The 13,710-nt window shown below is 31.8% G+C and overlaps 1 protein-coding gene across 1 annotated transcript; it reads left to right on the top strand.

Annotated features, from left to right (window-relative positions):
• The first annotated feature begins 4,912 nt into the window (after positions 1-4,912).
• LOC145802322 (receptor-like protein EIX2) lies at positions 4,913-8,089 on the top strand. The gene has a single exon (XM_082895014.1). The coding sequence runs from the start codon at positions 4,913-4,915 to the stop codon at positions 8,087-8,089; it is 3,177 nt and encodes a 1,058-aa protein (XP_082751140.1).
• The last annotated feature ends 5,621 nt before the right edge of the window (positions 8,090-13,710 follow it).

A 13,710-nucleotide genomic window follows, 5' to 3' on the forward strand; every position in this document is an offset into this window, starting at 1 on the left:
TAGAGATAGGGAGCAAGCGAGCGAGACAGAGAGAGAGATATATATATGCTCTTAAGCTCAAAGACAGAGACAGAGAGATGCACCATTCTCTCAGCCGAACACAGTGATGAAGAGAGCAAGGGGATAGAGATGTAGAGAGAGAGATACTCTCATCTCTCAACTGAACATAGTGATGAAGAGAGGATAGAGGATAGAGATACAGAGAGAGAGAGATGCTCTTATCTCTCAGCCGAACACAGTGATGAAGAGAGGATAAAGAGGGCAAGATGATAGATCAGAGGGGTTTTGTCTTGAGATTTGACCAGATCATTCTAAAGGATTGATCTTAGCCGTTGGATTATTATTTAATCAATGGTTGAGATCTTAAGTAACGGATGAATTGCCCCTGTTATGATATTTTGTTTATTAAAAAATAAATAAATAAATTCAGCTTTGCAGAAGCACAACGGCTATAAATAAACGGTCATATTTGTTTAAATTCTCAACAGCCATATTTATTAAAAAAAAAAAAAAAGAGGGTCATATTTTGTAATTCTATAAATACAAACCCTCAATCTTAATTTCATTTCACAATAAGCCTCAGAAATTATATTTTTCTTTTTCTCCTCTCATTTTCTTAATTTCATTTCACAACAAACCTCCCAAATTACATTTTTATTTATAGGTTTTTTCACATAATCACTAAGGAAGGTTCATCAAAAACAAAGGGAGGAAAATCATTCACCATTGATAAAGATGTAGCACTTTGTAAAGCTTGGTGTCACATTTTTGAAGATCCAATTATTGGCAATTCGCAATCTTATGCTCACTTTTGGGGGAGAATTTATGAAAATTATTGCTCTCTCCAGAATGATCAATCAAGAACACAAGTGTCTATCTAATCTTGATGAGGTATAATCATGAAATGTTCTAGCAAATTTCGTGGGTGTTTAGCGCAAGTCGAAAATCTACACCCAAGTGTGATGTCTCAAGTTGATATAGTAAGATTTTGTCTTCATTTATTATGTTAGTTTTTTTATTTCATGCTGTATAAAAATTAACTAATTAATTAATTTAATATTTTATTGATACATATGCTTCGAGCAAAACTTTTATACTATCAAGATGAAAACAAACATTTTGCTTTTGAACATTGTTGGCCAATCTTGCAAAACAATATCAGGTGGCAAGATGTAGCTCATACGAAAACAGTGAAGTCAATGATACATACACCATTTTCTCCTAATTCAGCCCCCGATTCTCCTATGGATAACTACATTTCTCTTAAAGACGACAATAGTCCAAGTGTTGGTAATAATCCAATCGGTGAGGGTAGTGCCTCTGCAAGCAGTAAAAGGCCTATGGGTAGAAAATCTGCAAAAGAATTGTTTCGAAAAAGTGAAGTTGTTCAAGCTGAAGTCCACAAATTGGAGACATTTAACCAACACCTTGTTGAAAAGGAAGTGAAAAAAGCTGAAAGAGAAGAAAAAATTATTCAAGCATTGTAGGAGATGAAAGAACTGGAGATCAAAAAGGAAAAACATTTGCAGGAGATGACAGACTTTGAGATAAAAAATGAAGAACGTTTGATAATGACTACGGACATTTCTCATTTGGACCCTCAAACGAAAGTGTATTACATAATGTGCAACAATGAGATTTTTGCCAAGTGGTCCGCACATGCCAGCAACCCAAATTACTATTTTCCCCTGCCTCCTAATGAATAATTATGGGAGAATGTATTTTTTTTTAATTTTGCAATATCATTTATTTTTCAATGTAATTTTGAGTATTTTTAATGTAGTTAATAATTTATTTATTTATTTTGGTGAATAATTGATGGTTGTTGGTGGGCAGTTTGTGATTTTTTATTTTTTGATGTAGTTAATAATTTATTTATTTATATTTTTTTTAGTGGTATGTTTTTTGGTGGGTGAATTATATTTATTTTTTTTGTTGAAATTTTTCAATTTTTTTCATTTTTTATATTTGTCTAATCGGGTATAATGTAAATATATATATATATATATATTTATTTACAAACAGTTGAAAAAAGGTCACAAAAGACAAAAATAATAATAATAATAATAATAATAATAATAATAATAATAATAATAATAAATCACTAAAAAACCTATATCCAAACAATACTTACAAATTTAGAGGGAAAGTTGGTTCAGATTTACCAAAATAGCATATGACCATTGGAGCACTATTGCTATAATTTGGCAAAATAGCACTATTCATTGCCAAATTATAGAAATGACAATGCTATTTTAGCAAACACCACTGGAGATGTTCTTAGAGTATAGATCTAGAGTTTTTTTAGTGTAGATTTGGATTTTTTATGTCCGACATAGGGGTTATGAGAGTTTTCTCCTCCGATTTCGATATAGATTTTTGGATTTTCAGCATCCACAATGATTTCCTCATCTCTTAAGCCTTTTTATCATACCATTGTGAGTGTACTTCCTTCTCAACTCTAGCTTCTGGAAATGTTCGATGTCCTCTGGCGGCGACGATGGCAGCAGAGTTGGGCAACAGCGACGAGGACGACCTCGACGGGGATAGCTGGCTTTCAAGCAAATCTTGCTTTCCAGACCATATCTTTGAGAAGATCGGTGATTTTCCCTGGCTCGTAACTATTTTTTTTGGCGAATTTGTTTTTATTTTTTGTTGTTTGTTTTTTGTTTTGTTATTTAGTTGGGATGGCCTTTTGGGGTCTTGCTCATGTAATGTTATTGTTTATTATTACAATGTTTCCCATGTTCTCACAACAACCAAAAAAAAGAAAAAAAATAAGCAACAACCACCCATTTTTTCCTTTGTTTGATTAACATTTTTCGAAAATGATTGTTCAGTTTTTTATTTTATGTGTTTCTTTTGTCTTTGGTAAATTTTTTTGATTTTTTTTTTAAAACTTTTATAGCTTTAGTTAATCTAGATACACTTTTGTGACATTTTTATACCAAAAAATCAGATTTTTTTTTATTTATAAATATTTTACTTTTTAAGTGCATTTAAAAAAATTAACTATATATATATGTATGTATAATTCACTAAAGACAACCAGACAAAAAATTCAAAATTCAAAATAAAAGAGAGTAACATAGTTTAAGTTTTTGTTTTTTAAAATTTGTAAAATTTAAGCTTATAAAGTGACCTTATCTATAAAAATTCCTCCAATCACCACTGATGATACTCTTGTCAAGATTCAAACAATGAAATAAAAAATATAACTAATTTACATTATGTAGAGACGTTAATGTACCTGGGCACTTAGTTAAAGAACAATGTTTGAGGGCCACAAAATCAGTGGCTCAAAGGGCTCAAAACTGCCAAAACGACGTTGTTTGCGTCATTTTACGCCCAAAACGACGTCGTTTTGGCAATTTTGAGCCACTTGAGCCACTGATTTTGTGGCTCTCTACCATTGCTGTTTAGTTAAATATAAACACTTACAATATAACTCAAAATGTATTTATATGTATAGGGAAATGTTATGGCGTGCACTTCTTGAGGAGTGTATACATATACATCCTATCACAAAATATATAATTTTATTATAAAATTTCGTAATATCAATTACAATATGTAATCTTGGCATAAATTGATGTAACAAAATATCTAAAATTTTGTAATTGATATTGCAAACTCACCTCGGAACAAAATGTTACTTGTTGCTTACTAAACAACACACGCGTTTATATATATTATTGACTTAGGCCTCAAATTGTCCTGATTTTTTAAAAATTGAATTTTTTATTTTTCATATTATTTTATTTTTTGTAATTTTTTTAATATTTTAAATATATATTTTTTTACATTTTAGATACACCTGATTTAGATAAACTTAAAAAATAAAATATTTTTAAAAATACAAAAAAATATACAAAAATTCAATACGTTTAAGTATTCTTGTATATTTATTAAAAAAAATTTATATGTATATTTTTTTAACAAATATTTTACCTTTTAGTTGCATCTAAAAAGTGAAAAAAACTACTTAAAATATTTTTAAAAATTCACTAAGAATAAAAAAACTTGATTTTCGGAAAATCAATCTAAACTAAGCTGGATAGTACCACTAAGAAACAATATATAGCACACATTAAGGTCCCATTTGGAAATATTCTATTTTAGTCTAAAAACTAAAAATTTACTACAAGTTGTCACGTCATTCTCAAGTAATGATTAGTAAATGTTTAAGACCCATAAAAAACTTTCCACAATTTGATCTACAATGATGTGGCATAATACACATCAACTTTCAATTTGTCACGAACTCAATTGTGTGGGGTTTATCCCTTTTGCCACAGCATTTAGGGGTTCAATTTGTGGTCTCTAACACTACTTTTAGAATTATGTAAAAAATAGCGAATCATTATTTGAAATTTTGAACATTGAAGATTTTTTTTTTCCCACCCACTTTCCGCGCTATTAGGTTATATTTTGATCATAAATTTAGAGAAAAATTTACATAGAAAAAAAAAAAGAAAAAAAAAAAGAAGAAGTTAATGAAATAAAGCTATTTTTCACATTTCCATTATCTTTTACTTGCCTCCGCAAATTCCTCCGTTAATTTATAATCAACCTATATATAAACAAGTGTTTTCTTCCAGTCAATTAGTGTTGTTTTCTTCTAAAAGAGACTTGATTACTTTCAAAAGATTCTTTTCTTTTTGTTTTGTTTTGCTTTTTTTTAAAAAAAAAAAAAAAAATTATCAGCTACTTGTAGAAAAACATGACAATGAAATGTGAAAGTTCAAAAACTTCTACCCCGAAGAAGTAATTGCCATTCATGAGCTATGACTTTTGAAGTCATCAAGTCTTATAATAGAGTTCCCTCAAGTTCATGTTTAAAACCTGCAATGCACGAGCTAAACTCTCATCTTTAAACAGTCGTACCAAGTAACAGTCGTACTAAGAAGCCATGGGCACAACCTCTAGTGCTCTTTTGATGTTATTTGCTTTTCTTTTCATTGAAGGAATTGAGTTCTGTTGTAGCAGTACAAATCCAAATGTGAGTTGCATAGCAAGTGAGCGCGAAGCTCTTATCGAGTTTAAGGGAAAGCTCAAAGATGATGCAAATCGCTTATCCACGTGGGTTGGAAAAGACTATTGTCTATGGAAGGGAGTCGGTTGCAGTAGGAAAACAGGCCATGTCGTGAAGCTTGATCTACGTAATCCAATCCCTTTTGATTCCTACAAGGGCGATTTTATTCAGCATTCAGCAAATTTCGACAAGAACAGATTGGGAGGCGAGATAAGTCCTTCTTTACTCATTTTAAATCATTTGAGTTACATAGACTTGAGCATGAACAATTTTTCAGATATGCAATTCCCGGAATTCTTAGGCTCCCTGAAAAGCTTGAGATACCTTGACCTCTCTTGGTCACAATTTTTCAGTGGAATGGTTCCTGATCATTTGGGGAATCTTTCAAGATTGCAGTATCTCAACCTTAGCAATAACGCTTTAGTTGATCCAATACCAGATACTCTTGGAAGGTTGATATCTCTCACAGTCCTTGACCTTTCTTTTAATGACTTTGATAACTCAACGTTGCATTGTTTGAGTAACTTGAGTAGTCTTGTCCATATGGATATCAGTTCTAACAATTTTAACAGTTTAATTCCTGATGCTCTTGGAAGGTCGACTGCTCTCACCTTCCTTGACCTTTCTGACAACAATTTCAATAATTCAATGTCATATTCTTTGTGCAACCTTACTGGTCTTGTCCATTTGGATCTTGGTTTTAATAATCTTAATGGTTCAATTCCCTATTACTTTTGGAAGTTGCCCTCTATTTCAGTCCTCAAGTTGGATTATAATAGTTTTCAAGATCCAATTCCAAGTGAGATTGGTAATATGACACAACTTACAGAGCTTCACTTCACTGGAAACAAGTTCAAACGTGAAATACCAAACTCCATGTGGTGGAACCTTTGCAACTTGCGTGTACTTGATTTGTCCGATAACAAGTTCAAAGGTGAAATACCAAACTCCATGCAAAGCCTCTGCAGCTTGTGCATACTTGATTCGTCCTATAACAAGCTCAGTGGCAATCTTTCAACTTCTTTGGTTAATCCATTTGGATGCATCCATAATAATTTAAAGGTGTTAGATCTTAAAATAAACATGTTTAGTGGTCATCTGCCAAACCACTTGGGAGAGTTCAAGAATCTCGAGTACCTTGATATTTCTAATAATTCATTTTATGGTCTACTGCCATCATCAATTGGAAGACTGTCATATTTGAGAGTGTTGAATATTAGAAATAATCAATTGAATGGGAGCATTCCAAATATTCTTGGACAACTTTCAAAACTAGAAAAGCTAGATTTATCAAACAATTCTTTTGTTGGCATGGTATCTGAACTTCATTTTGCCAAACTCAAGAGGTTAAATGAGTTATACTTGTCTCCAAACTCATTATTAGTTCTGAATGTGAGCTCCCAATGGGTTCCTCCTTTTCAACTCCCATCCATACTAATGGCATCCATCAAAGTGGGACCCCAATTTCCTCTATGGCTTAAGACACAAAAAAATGTTAGAGATTTAGTCATGTCTAATGCAAGCATCTCAGATACCATTCCAGATTGGTTTCATAATATTTTTTCTGGTATTCGACACTTGGATTTATCCAACAATCAGATCAGCGGAAAGGTGCCAATATTTCAAGAATGTAAATACTGTGATTATACAGAGAATCATAGGAGGTTGATATTGAGTTCTAACAAATTTAAAGGCCCATTAGCATCACTTCCTTCAGATGCTATGATATTAGATCTTTCGCACAATTTTATTTCAGGACCTATTCATGTGAGTGATGACAATAAAAAACTGGGATTTAAAATTCTTGCTCTCTCAAATAACTATTTCACTGGTGGCATTCCAATGTCTTTATGCAAGTCAACAAATATAGCAATTATTGATTTCTCAAAAAATCAATTATCAGGAAGAATTCCTCGATGCTTAGGACACTTGGATTACTTGGCAGTACTAGACTTGTCAAATAACAACCTATATGGTCATATTCCAAGTTCTTTGGGTTCCCTACAATTTCTCGTGTCCTTGCACTTGCATAAGAATAGATTTCATGGGAAGCTTCCTTTGCCCTTACAGAATTTGGCATTTCTTTGCATACTTGATCTAGGTGGAAATGCGTTCACTGATATTATCCCTCCATGTATCGGATATAAACTAACTCATTTGTCATTTCTCAATCTTCAATCGAATAATTTCTATGGTGATATTCCTCCACAACTCTGTAGTCTCCAAAATCTACAATTGTTAAACTTGGCAAAAAATAACATAGTGAGAAATATCCCTCGTTGTTTTCACAGCTTCACTGCCATGTTTACACAAGATCTTGAGCAAATATTCGATCCAAGTAATAAACAAGGAGTTAATGTTAATGCATTTTATCAAGAGAACATTATGGATTCAATGAAAGGAAAACAACGGGAATACACCAAGACACTCAAACTTCTCACCTCCATAGACCTTTCAAATAATGGCATTGTTGGAGAGATTCCAGAAGAGTTAATGAATCTTTCTGGGTTGCTGAACTTGAATTTATCAGGAAATCATCTAAAAGGAAGCATCCCTAATAATATTGGCAATTTGACACAATTGGAATCTCTTGATTTGTCTCGAAACAAACTTTCTGGCCCCATTCCTCCAAGTCTGTCTAGTTTAAGCTACCTAAGTCAATTGAACATGTCATTCAATAATTTATCAGGGCGAATACCAACAGGAAATCAACTTCAAACTCTCGACGATCCTCCCATTTATATAGGCAACGATGGCCTTTGTGATGCACCACTAAACAGCTGCCTCGATGATAAATCATCTCATGGTGATCACAAACATACTGATCAGAGTAGAGTTGCAGATGAAACTGATTTTTTGGGGTTCTACACTGGCATTGGACCTGGTTTCTTGATTGGGTACTTGGGGGTCTGTGGTACTTTGAATTTCAAGAAGTCTTGGAGGTATGCTTACTTCCAGTTCATCGAAAACAACTACAATTGGCTATCAATAAACATAGCAATCAAGTCCGCTCACCGAAGGAGGAAGTTCAACAAAGGCAAATTTGGAGGATGAATTTATCACCCAATTGGTTCGTCTCTCTCTCTCTCCCTCTCTCTCACACACATCATGTACCTATATTATCTTTGTATCTTGTCATGATTGCGAGGTGTGCATCAAATCAACATCTTCATAACCCATGATTTATCTTGCATGAATCTTTCAATTTTTTTTCAATTCCTTACCGTCATTAACATAACAATGCTAATGATGTTAATGATTTTTGGAACATCATCACGACTTGAAGAATAACCAAATTTCCAGATTATCATCAAAACATGTCTTACATGCAAGATCATATAGTAAAGTACGGATTAATTTCCACCAAATTTCTTTACCAAAAGCACCAAAATTCTTTGTCACATGCTTAAAAACATTGAAACAAATGCAGGTTTGTTGTTATATAGTTCAAATAATGCAAATACATTTCTCAAATAATTTTTCAGAAGTCATTTGTTGCATTATTTCAGAGAAACCATGTTAACATCCACTAATATGATTGTTATATGCTTTGCTGTCATTAAAGGTCTTATATTTAGCTGGAGAAAGAAGCCTCATAGGAAAGCAACATTGAGATCATGTCATGGATTTTCTTGAGTTGTTGGAAAGAAATAAGTTCAAATAATTCCATACTTCTAGTATATATGTTGATGGGGTTTGATGATTTTGTGCCCTTCGTAAAATATTCTGAAGTATGTCATTCCTTAAATAAATGGTGTGTGAACTATCATATTGTCCAGGATATGTTATAGACTGTATTTTGCATATTTATGTATTCTCCTTTTATTGGTGAATTCTACGATTTTTGCCAATTGAGGCCATGGATTCTAGTTTTAATTTTGAGAATTGAGCAAAATGCTCCGACAATGATATACATATAGTAATGGAATCACCAAGAAAACCTAATCAAGACAGAGAGCTATTGTGCAACAGTGAAATTCACATATTATAGTTCAGCTATTCATATTTTTTTTTTTCACGTTGTAGTAATCTTCACTTGTGTAAGCTTTTAATGATTTAGGAGAAGTATGTACCATCAGTAATCTACAATTATGTTTCTCAACTTGCACTATTTTTTATTTAATTTGTTAATGATTAATCCTTGCCAAAGATTTTTTAATTTTTTTTTTTTGTGTGTGTGTGTGTGTTTTATTCTCTATCTATTTGTGTCTATTGAGTTTTAACCAATTTACAAGAGTTTCTGGTTTGCTCTTTTAATAGCTTTTTGTTGATCTTTTTCGTCTTTAATGATTTTTTTTTTTAAATTAAAAAGTGTTACACTTTTGAATTCTACTCGACTAGAGAAATTAGAAAAGATTAAAAAAATTTGAAAATTTTGAAAAAAAGCCCAAAAAGGATTTTTAAAAAATAAAAAACAGTTGACTTTTTATTTTTATTTTTATTTTTTATTATTTTATTTTTTTTACAAGACAAACCTAAAAAGTAAAAAAAAAAAAAAAAAAAGAAGACATAATTTAGAAAAAAAAAATCACTAAAAATTTAAAATTTTTAAAAATATACATATAACGTTTTTAGGTGAATGCCAAACACTAAGAAAAGCCAAAGTAATAAAACTGTCAATGTAACCAAAATATCATAAGTTTTCATATATGCAGATGCAAATGCAGATGATTAGCTCCTAACTACACATTGATTTCAGCAGTCCACACAATGACCCAAAGGGGGTCTAAATCAATTATCACAATTTCAATAGGCATCAGCCAACAATTAGCATAGCGAAAAGGGAGATGCTATGATGTTCACCCTCAAAATGATGCATATAGTATATTTTTTATAATTTTTTTTTTGAACAAATTACAATGGTAGTCCCTGTAATTTACTCATTGTGTCATTTTAATCTCTATATTTTCAAATCGCTCGATTTTAACCATGAATTTTATGTTTTGTCTCGTCTTGGCTCAATTGAAAACGGTAGTTTTTTTGATAGAAATCGGCTATGTGCATGTCTCATTTTAAAGGGTAAAATTGTAAATTTAATATTTTGTATACTATTTAGCCAACCCAATGAGTTAACTCACTCAAATAAACAAGCATGTGGATCTCAATTGTAGAAGAGAAGAGATGATGGTTTTGGTTTAACAGATGGTTCGACGGGAAAAAGAAAGGGGGTTCATTCGACGATGGGGCCTAGTTGGGGTAAGGCCATGAGGTTCAACTGGGGTCCGTTGTTGAGAAAGTCATGACCAAAGACCACTACTTTTGCTGCAGCCGAAATTGCTGCAGATTGTGAGATTTCATCTTTGTCATCATCACCTCCTCATCTCTATTGCATGCTATTTACCATTTTGGACAATAGAACTGATCCAAGTTTTTCCTCAAAATAAATAAAAACTTAACCAAGTCCTTTATGGAATTGTTTGTAAATTTTCTTATATTACTTTGAAAAAAGTCTTTTTGTCAATGGTGTTTTTCTAAGATATTATGGAATTGATTCAATGTGAAAATTTTAGAGACCATTAAGATAATTTGTCCAATAAAAAAAGGCAAGTTCCGTTTGTCACTAGTAATCTTAGAAATTTCAGATAAATATTACGATCTAGCTGGGGAAAAAAACGAAACTAATACAGGTAATACGTAGACATAAAAAATAAAATAAAAATTAATAATAGAATAAATATATGACAATTTTTTTTTTTTATCTGTATGATTAATGAATGGCCAATAATACTACATTTATTTATTTTTTTGTATGATATTTAGTTTACTATCTTACTGTCATGATTGCGTTGGTCAAGTTGGTTCCATCACCAGTGACTATTTCCAAGGCCATTGCGACACATTGTAAAAAATGTGATCATTTAAATGAATGATTTTGCCTAGTGGCAGAAAGGATAGACCCCAAGAATGAACTGTAAACCCAAGCATATCGAGTTTGACGCTTACTAGTGTTTCTCAGACTTAACCAATACATGTGATTTGTGACAATTTTTAGAATTCGGGATTTAGTTACTCTGAAGAGTGGATCCTAGCTCTCATGATTGCATTGGTTAAGTTGGTTCCATCACCCCCTTGTGTAATTATCCTTTTTATCCTTATTAGTCATATAGATACGAGAGTAGGAGAGAAATAAGTGGGGGGAACTATTTATATAGGAACCATAATTAAATAAATTTCCAATTAAAAAATCTTCCCACACAAGCAAAAGTTGAAAACCACCCTATAAGGACATATCCAACCCTCATGGTTTGAGAAGCGGCTATTTTAATTGGTTTTTTGACTTTTTACAAAAAGTAGAGAGAGTGAAGTGATAACTTATAGTGACTTTTTGACTATATTAGTCTAATGCCAAGAAAGGTTTATCAAATTTAAATTTGGATAAAAATCTTGCAAAACACCTCTCCACTAATTGACTCAAATTTATATGAAATTGAGTTTTACCCATTTTTTAACCCAAATTAAAAGAGACTCAAATATATACTCGAATTTTTTCAAGATCATTTTCTAACATTCAAATTTACCACTCTGCCCATACTGAAGTTTTACTCAAATTTACGTTCAAACCTAGGTTTATCCATTGGAATGTCATATCAAATCAAACTTAAATTTTTAGTTAAATTTGTAGTAGTGCTACATCTACACAATTTCTTCCCCTCACAATCGCCCCTAATGAGGTGGCAAGACAAAATGTATGTAAATGGAGTTTTGAGAGAATATTTGAATGTGGGTCAACTTTTCAAATTTTGCTTGCCACATCATTTGAGGTTTTTTTTTTTTTTTTTTTTTTTTTTTTTTTTTTTTTTTTGGGGGGGGGGGGGGGGGAGAGGAAGGAATTATGTGAATGAATCATTTTTCTTGAATTTGAGTAAAAATTTAAGGGTCGAAGATGGCCTAACAAACTTTTTAAAATCTGACCTCAAATAAGTTGAAATAAGCTTAAATTATTTTACAATAGGCCTACATAGAGTTAGTTTATTGGTTTTGTCATAATGCTTGGTTAGTTGGCTTATTGTTTAGGGAAAATAATACCAGTAATCCCTATATTTTATTTCTTGTGTCATTTTGGTCCCTATTCTTTCAATTGGCTCAATTTTGACTATTCATTTTAATTTTGCATCAATTTGGTCCAATTGATAATATTGTTGGTGTTTTTTTAAAGAAAATTATCACGACATTGGTTGAAATTAACTCACTAAGTTGAGTAAGTTTATAATTTTACTCTTAAAAATATGACACATAACACTTATCTGCATATTTTCTGTAATAAAAAAAAGGCTAAGAGTTGGAATCAATTGAACCAATTAAGACAAAGTCATAAATTCAGGATCAAAATCGAGTCAATTAAAATTACAAGGACTAAAATTTCACAATGACTAAAATACAAGAACTACCGTCGTAATTTGCCCCATCGTTTATTGACTAATACCATTCTAAAGCAGGGCAAATATACCTTAGGAAATTGTGAGTGTTGAGCAAGAATTCTAAGGTTGACTCAATAAGACACCTATATATATACCTTCTTGTATACGAAAAAAATATAAGCTGATCCAACAAGGTTGAACTAGTTACTCCAAAAAGAGAGCCTAAAAGAGAACAAAATCGGAGAGTTCACTTTGACGATCAAAGTTCTCCATTTCTCCATTGCCAAATGTTTACAGTTCAGATACTTGAGGCCACAACCTGCACATTCGACTACATCCATGCTATTTTGGGTTTCGTTGACTCGATCAGTTTCTTTGATGTACTCTTGATTTCATTTGTTTAATCTCTTCATAAAGTTCATTCAAGCCAAAATGCTGTCGTTGATCGCTAGTTGAACTAACACAATTGCAACAGCTCAACATTTCGGACCACAATTACTTTTATCCAGTCCACTAAAGAAACCTGGACACATATGGAGAGGGTTCCTTTGAATGGAGATAGCATTATTTGAGCCTACTTTGATTCTACAGGTTGTGTCATTGTCAACCTCACTTCATTTTTATTAATAATCGAACCTACATAACAAAATTGCTCACCCTTTGGTATGTCTAGCTTTTCAACCTCAACTTGTCTGTTATTTCTATTTCTATTGTTATTGAAGTAATATTCCATGTGTACAAGTTCAGTATTACTTATTTTAAAATATTTTCTAACAACTCAAGTGCTTCTCTTCTATCTAAGTTTCTAATTTAGTATTAATTCCTCTTTTAATTTCATCCACTATGATAATACCATCTGTAAATAGCATAAATCATAAGACATCATCTAAAATGCGTCTGATCAATTCATCTAAATAGCATAAATCATAAAACATCATCTAAAATGTGTCTAATCAATTCATCTATAATTAAGGCAAATAGGTACAGACTTGAGGCTAACTCTTGGTATAACCTTCAAGTAATCAGAAATTCATTTGTTTCTCTTGCAAGTGAATTAATTGTAGTCACAATTCCATTATACATGCCCTTCATCACATTAATATAACCTCTTTGTCAATATTTTTTTCTCTAACACCCACCATATTATATCTCTAAGCACACCCCATCTTAATTTTTTTTTTCTCTAAATCCATAAAAACTATAAGCATATTCTACTTCTTTTTCCTCCGTATTTTTCTATTAATCTCCTTGGATGAAAATTTCAGCTCAATATTTCATTGATTTAATATGAAACCAAGAATAATTAAACGGGGAAAA

The sequence above is a fragment of the Camellia sinensis genome, chromosome 11 (assembly GCF_055761805.1).
Source record: "Camellia sinensis isolate YWXY chromosome 11, ASM5576180v1, whole genome shotgun sequence".
Classification (NCBI taxonomy): domain Eukaryota; kingdom Viridiplantae; phylum Streptophyta; class Magnoliopsida; order Ericales; family Theaceae; genus Camellia; species Camellia sinensis.

What these genes read in the sequence shown, in the direction of transcription:
- LOC145802322 (XM_082895014.1), top strand. Translation starts at nt 4,913, where the DNA reads ATGGGCACAACCTCTAGTGCTCTTTTGATGTTATTTGCTTTTCTTTTC.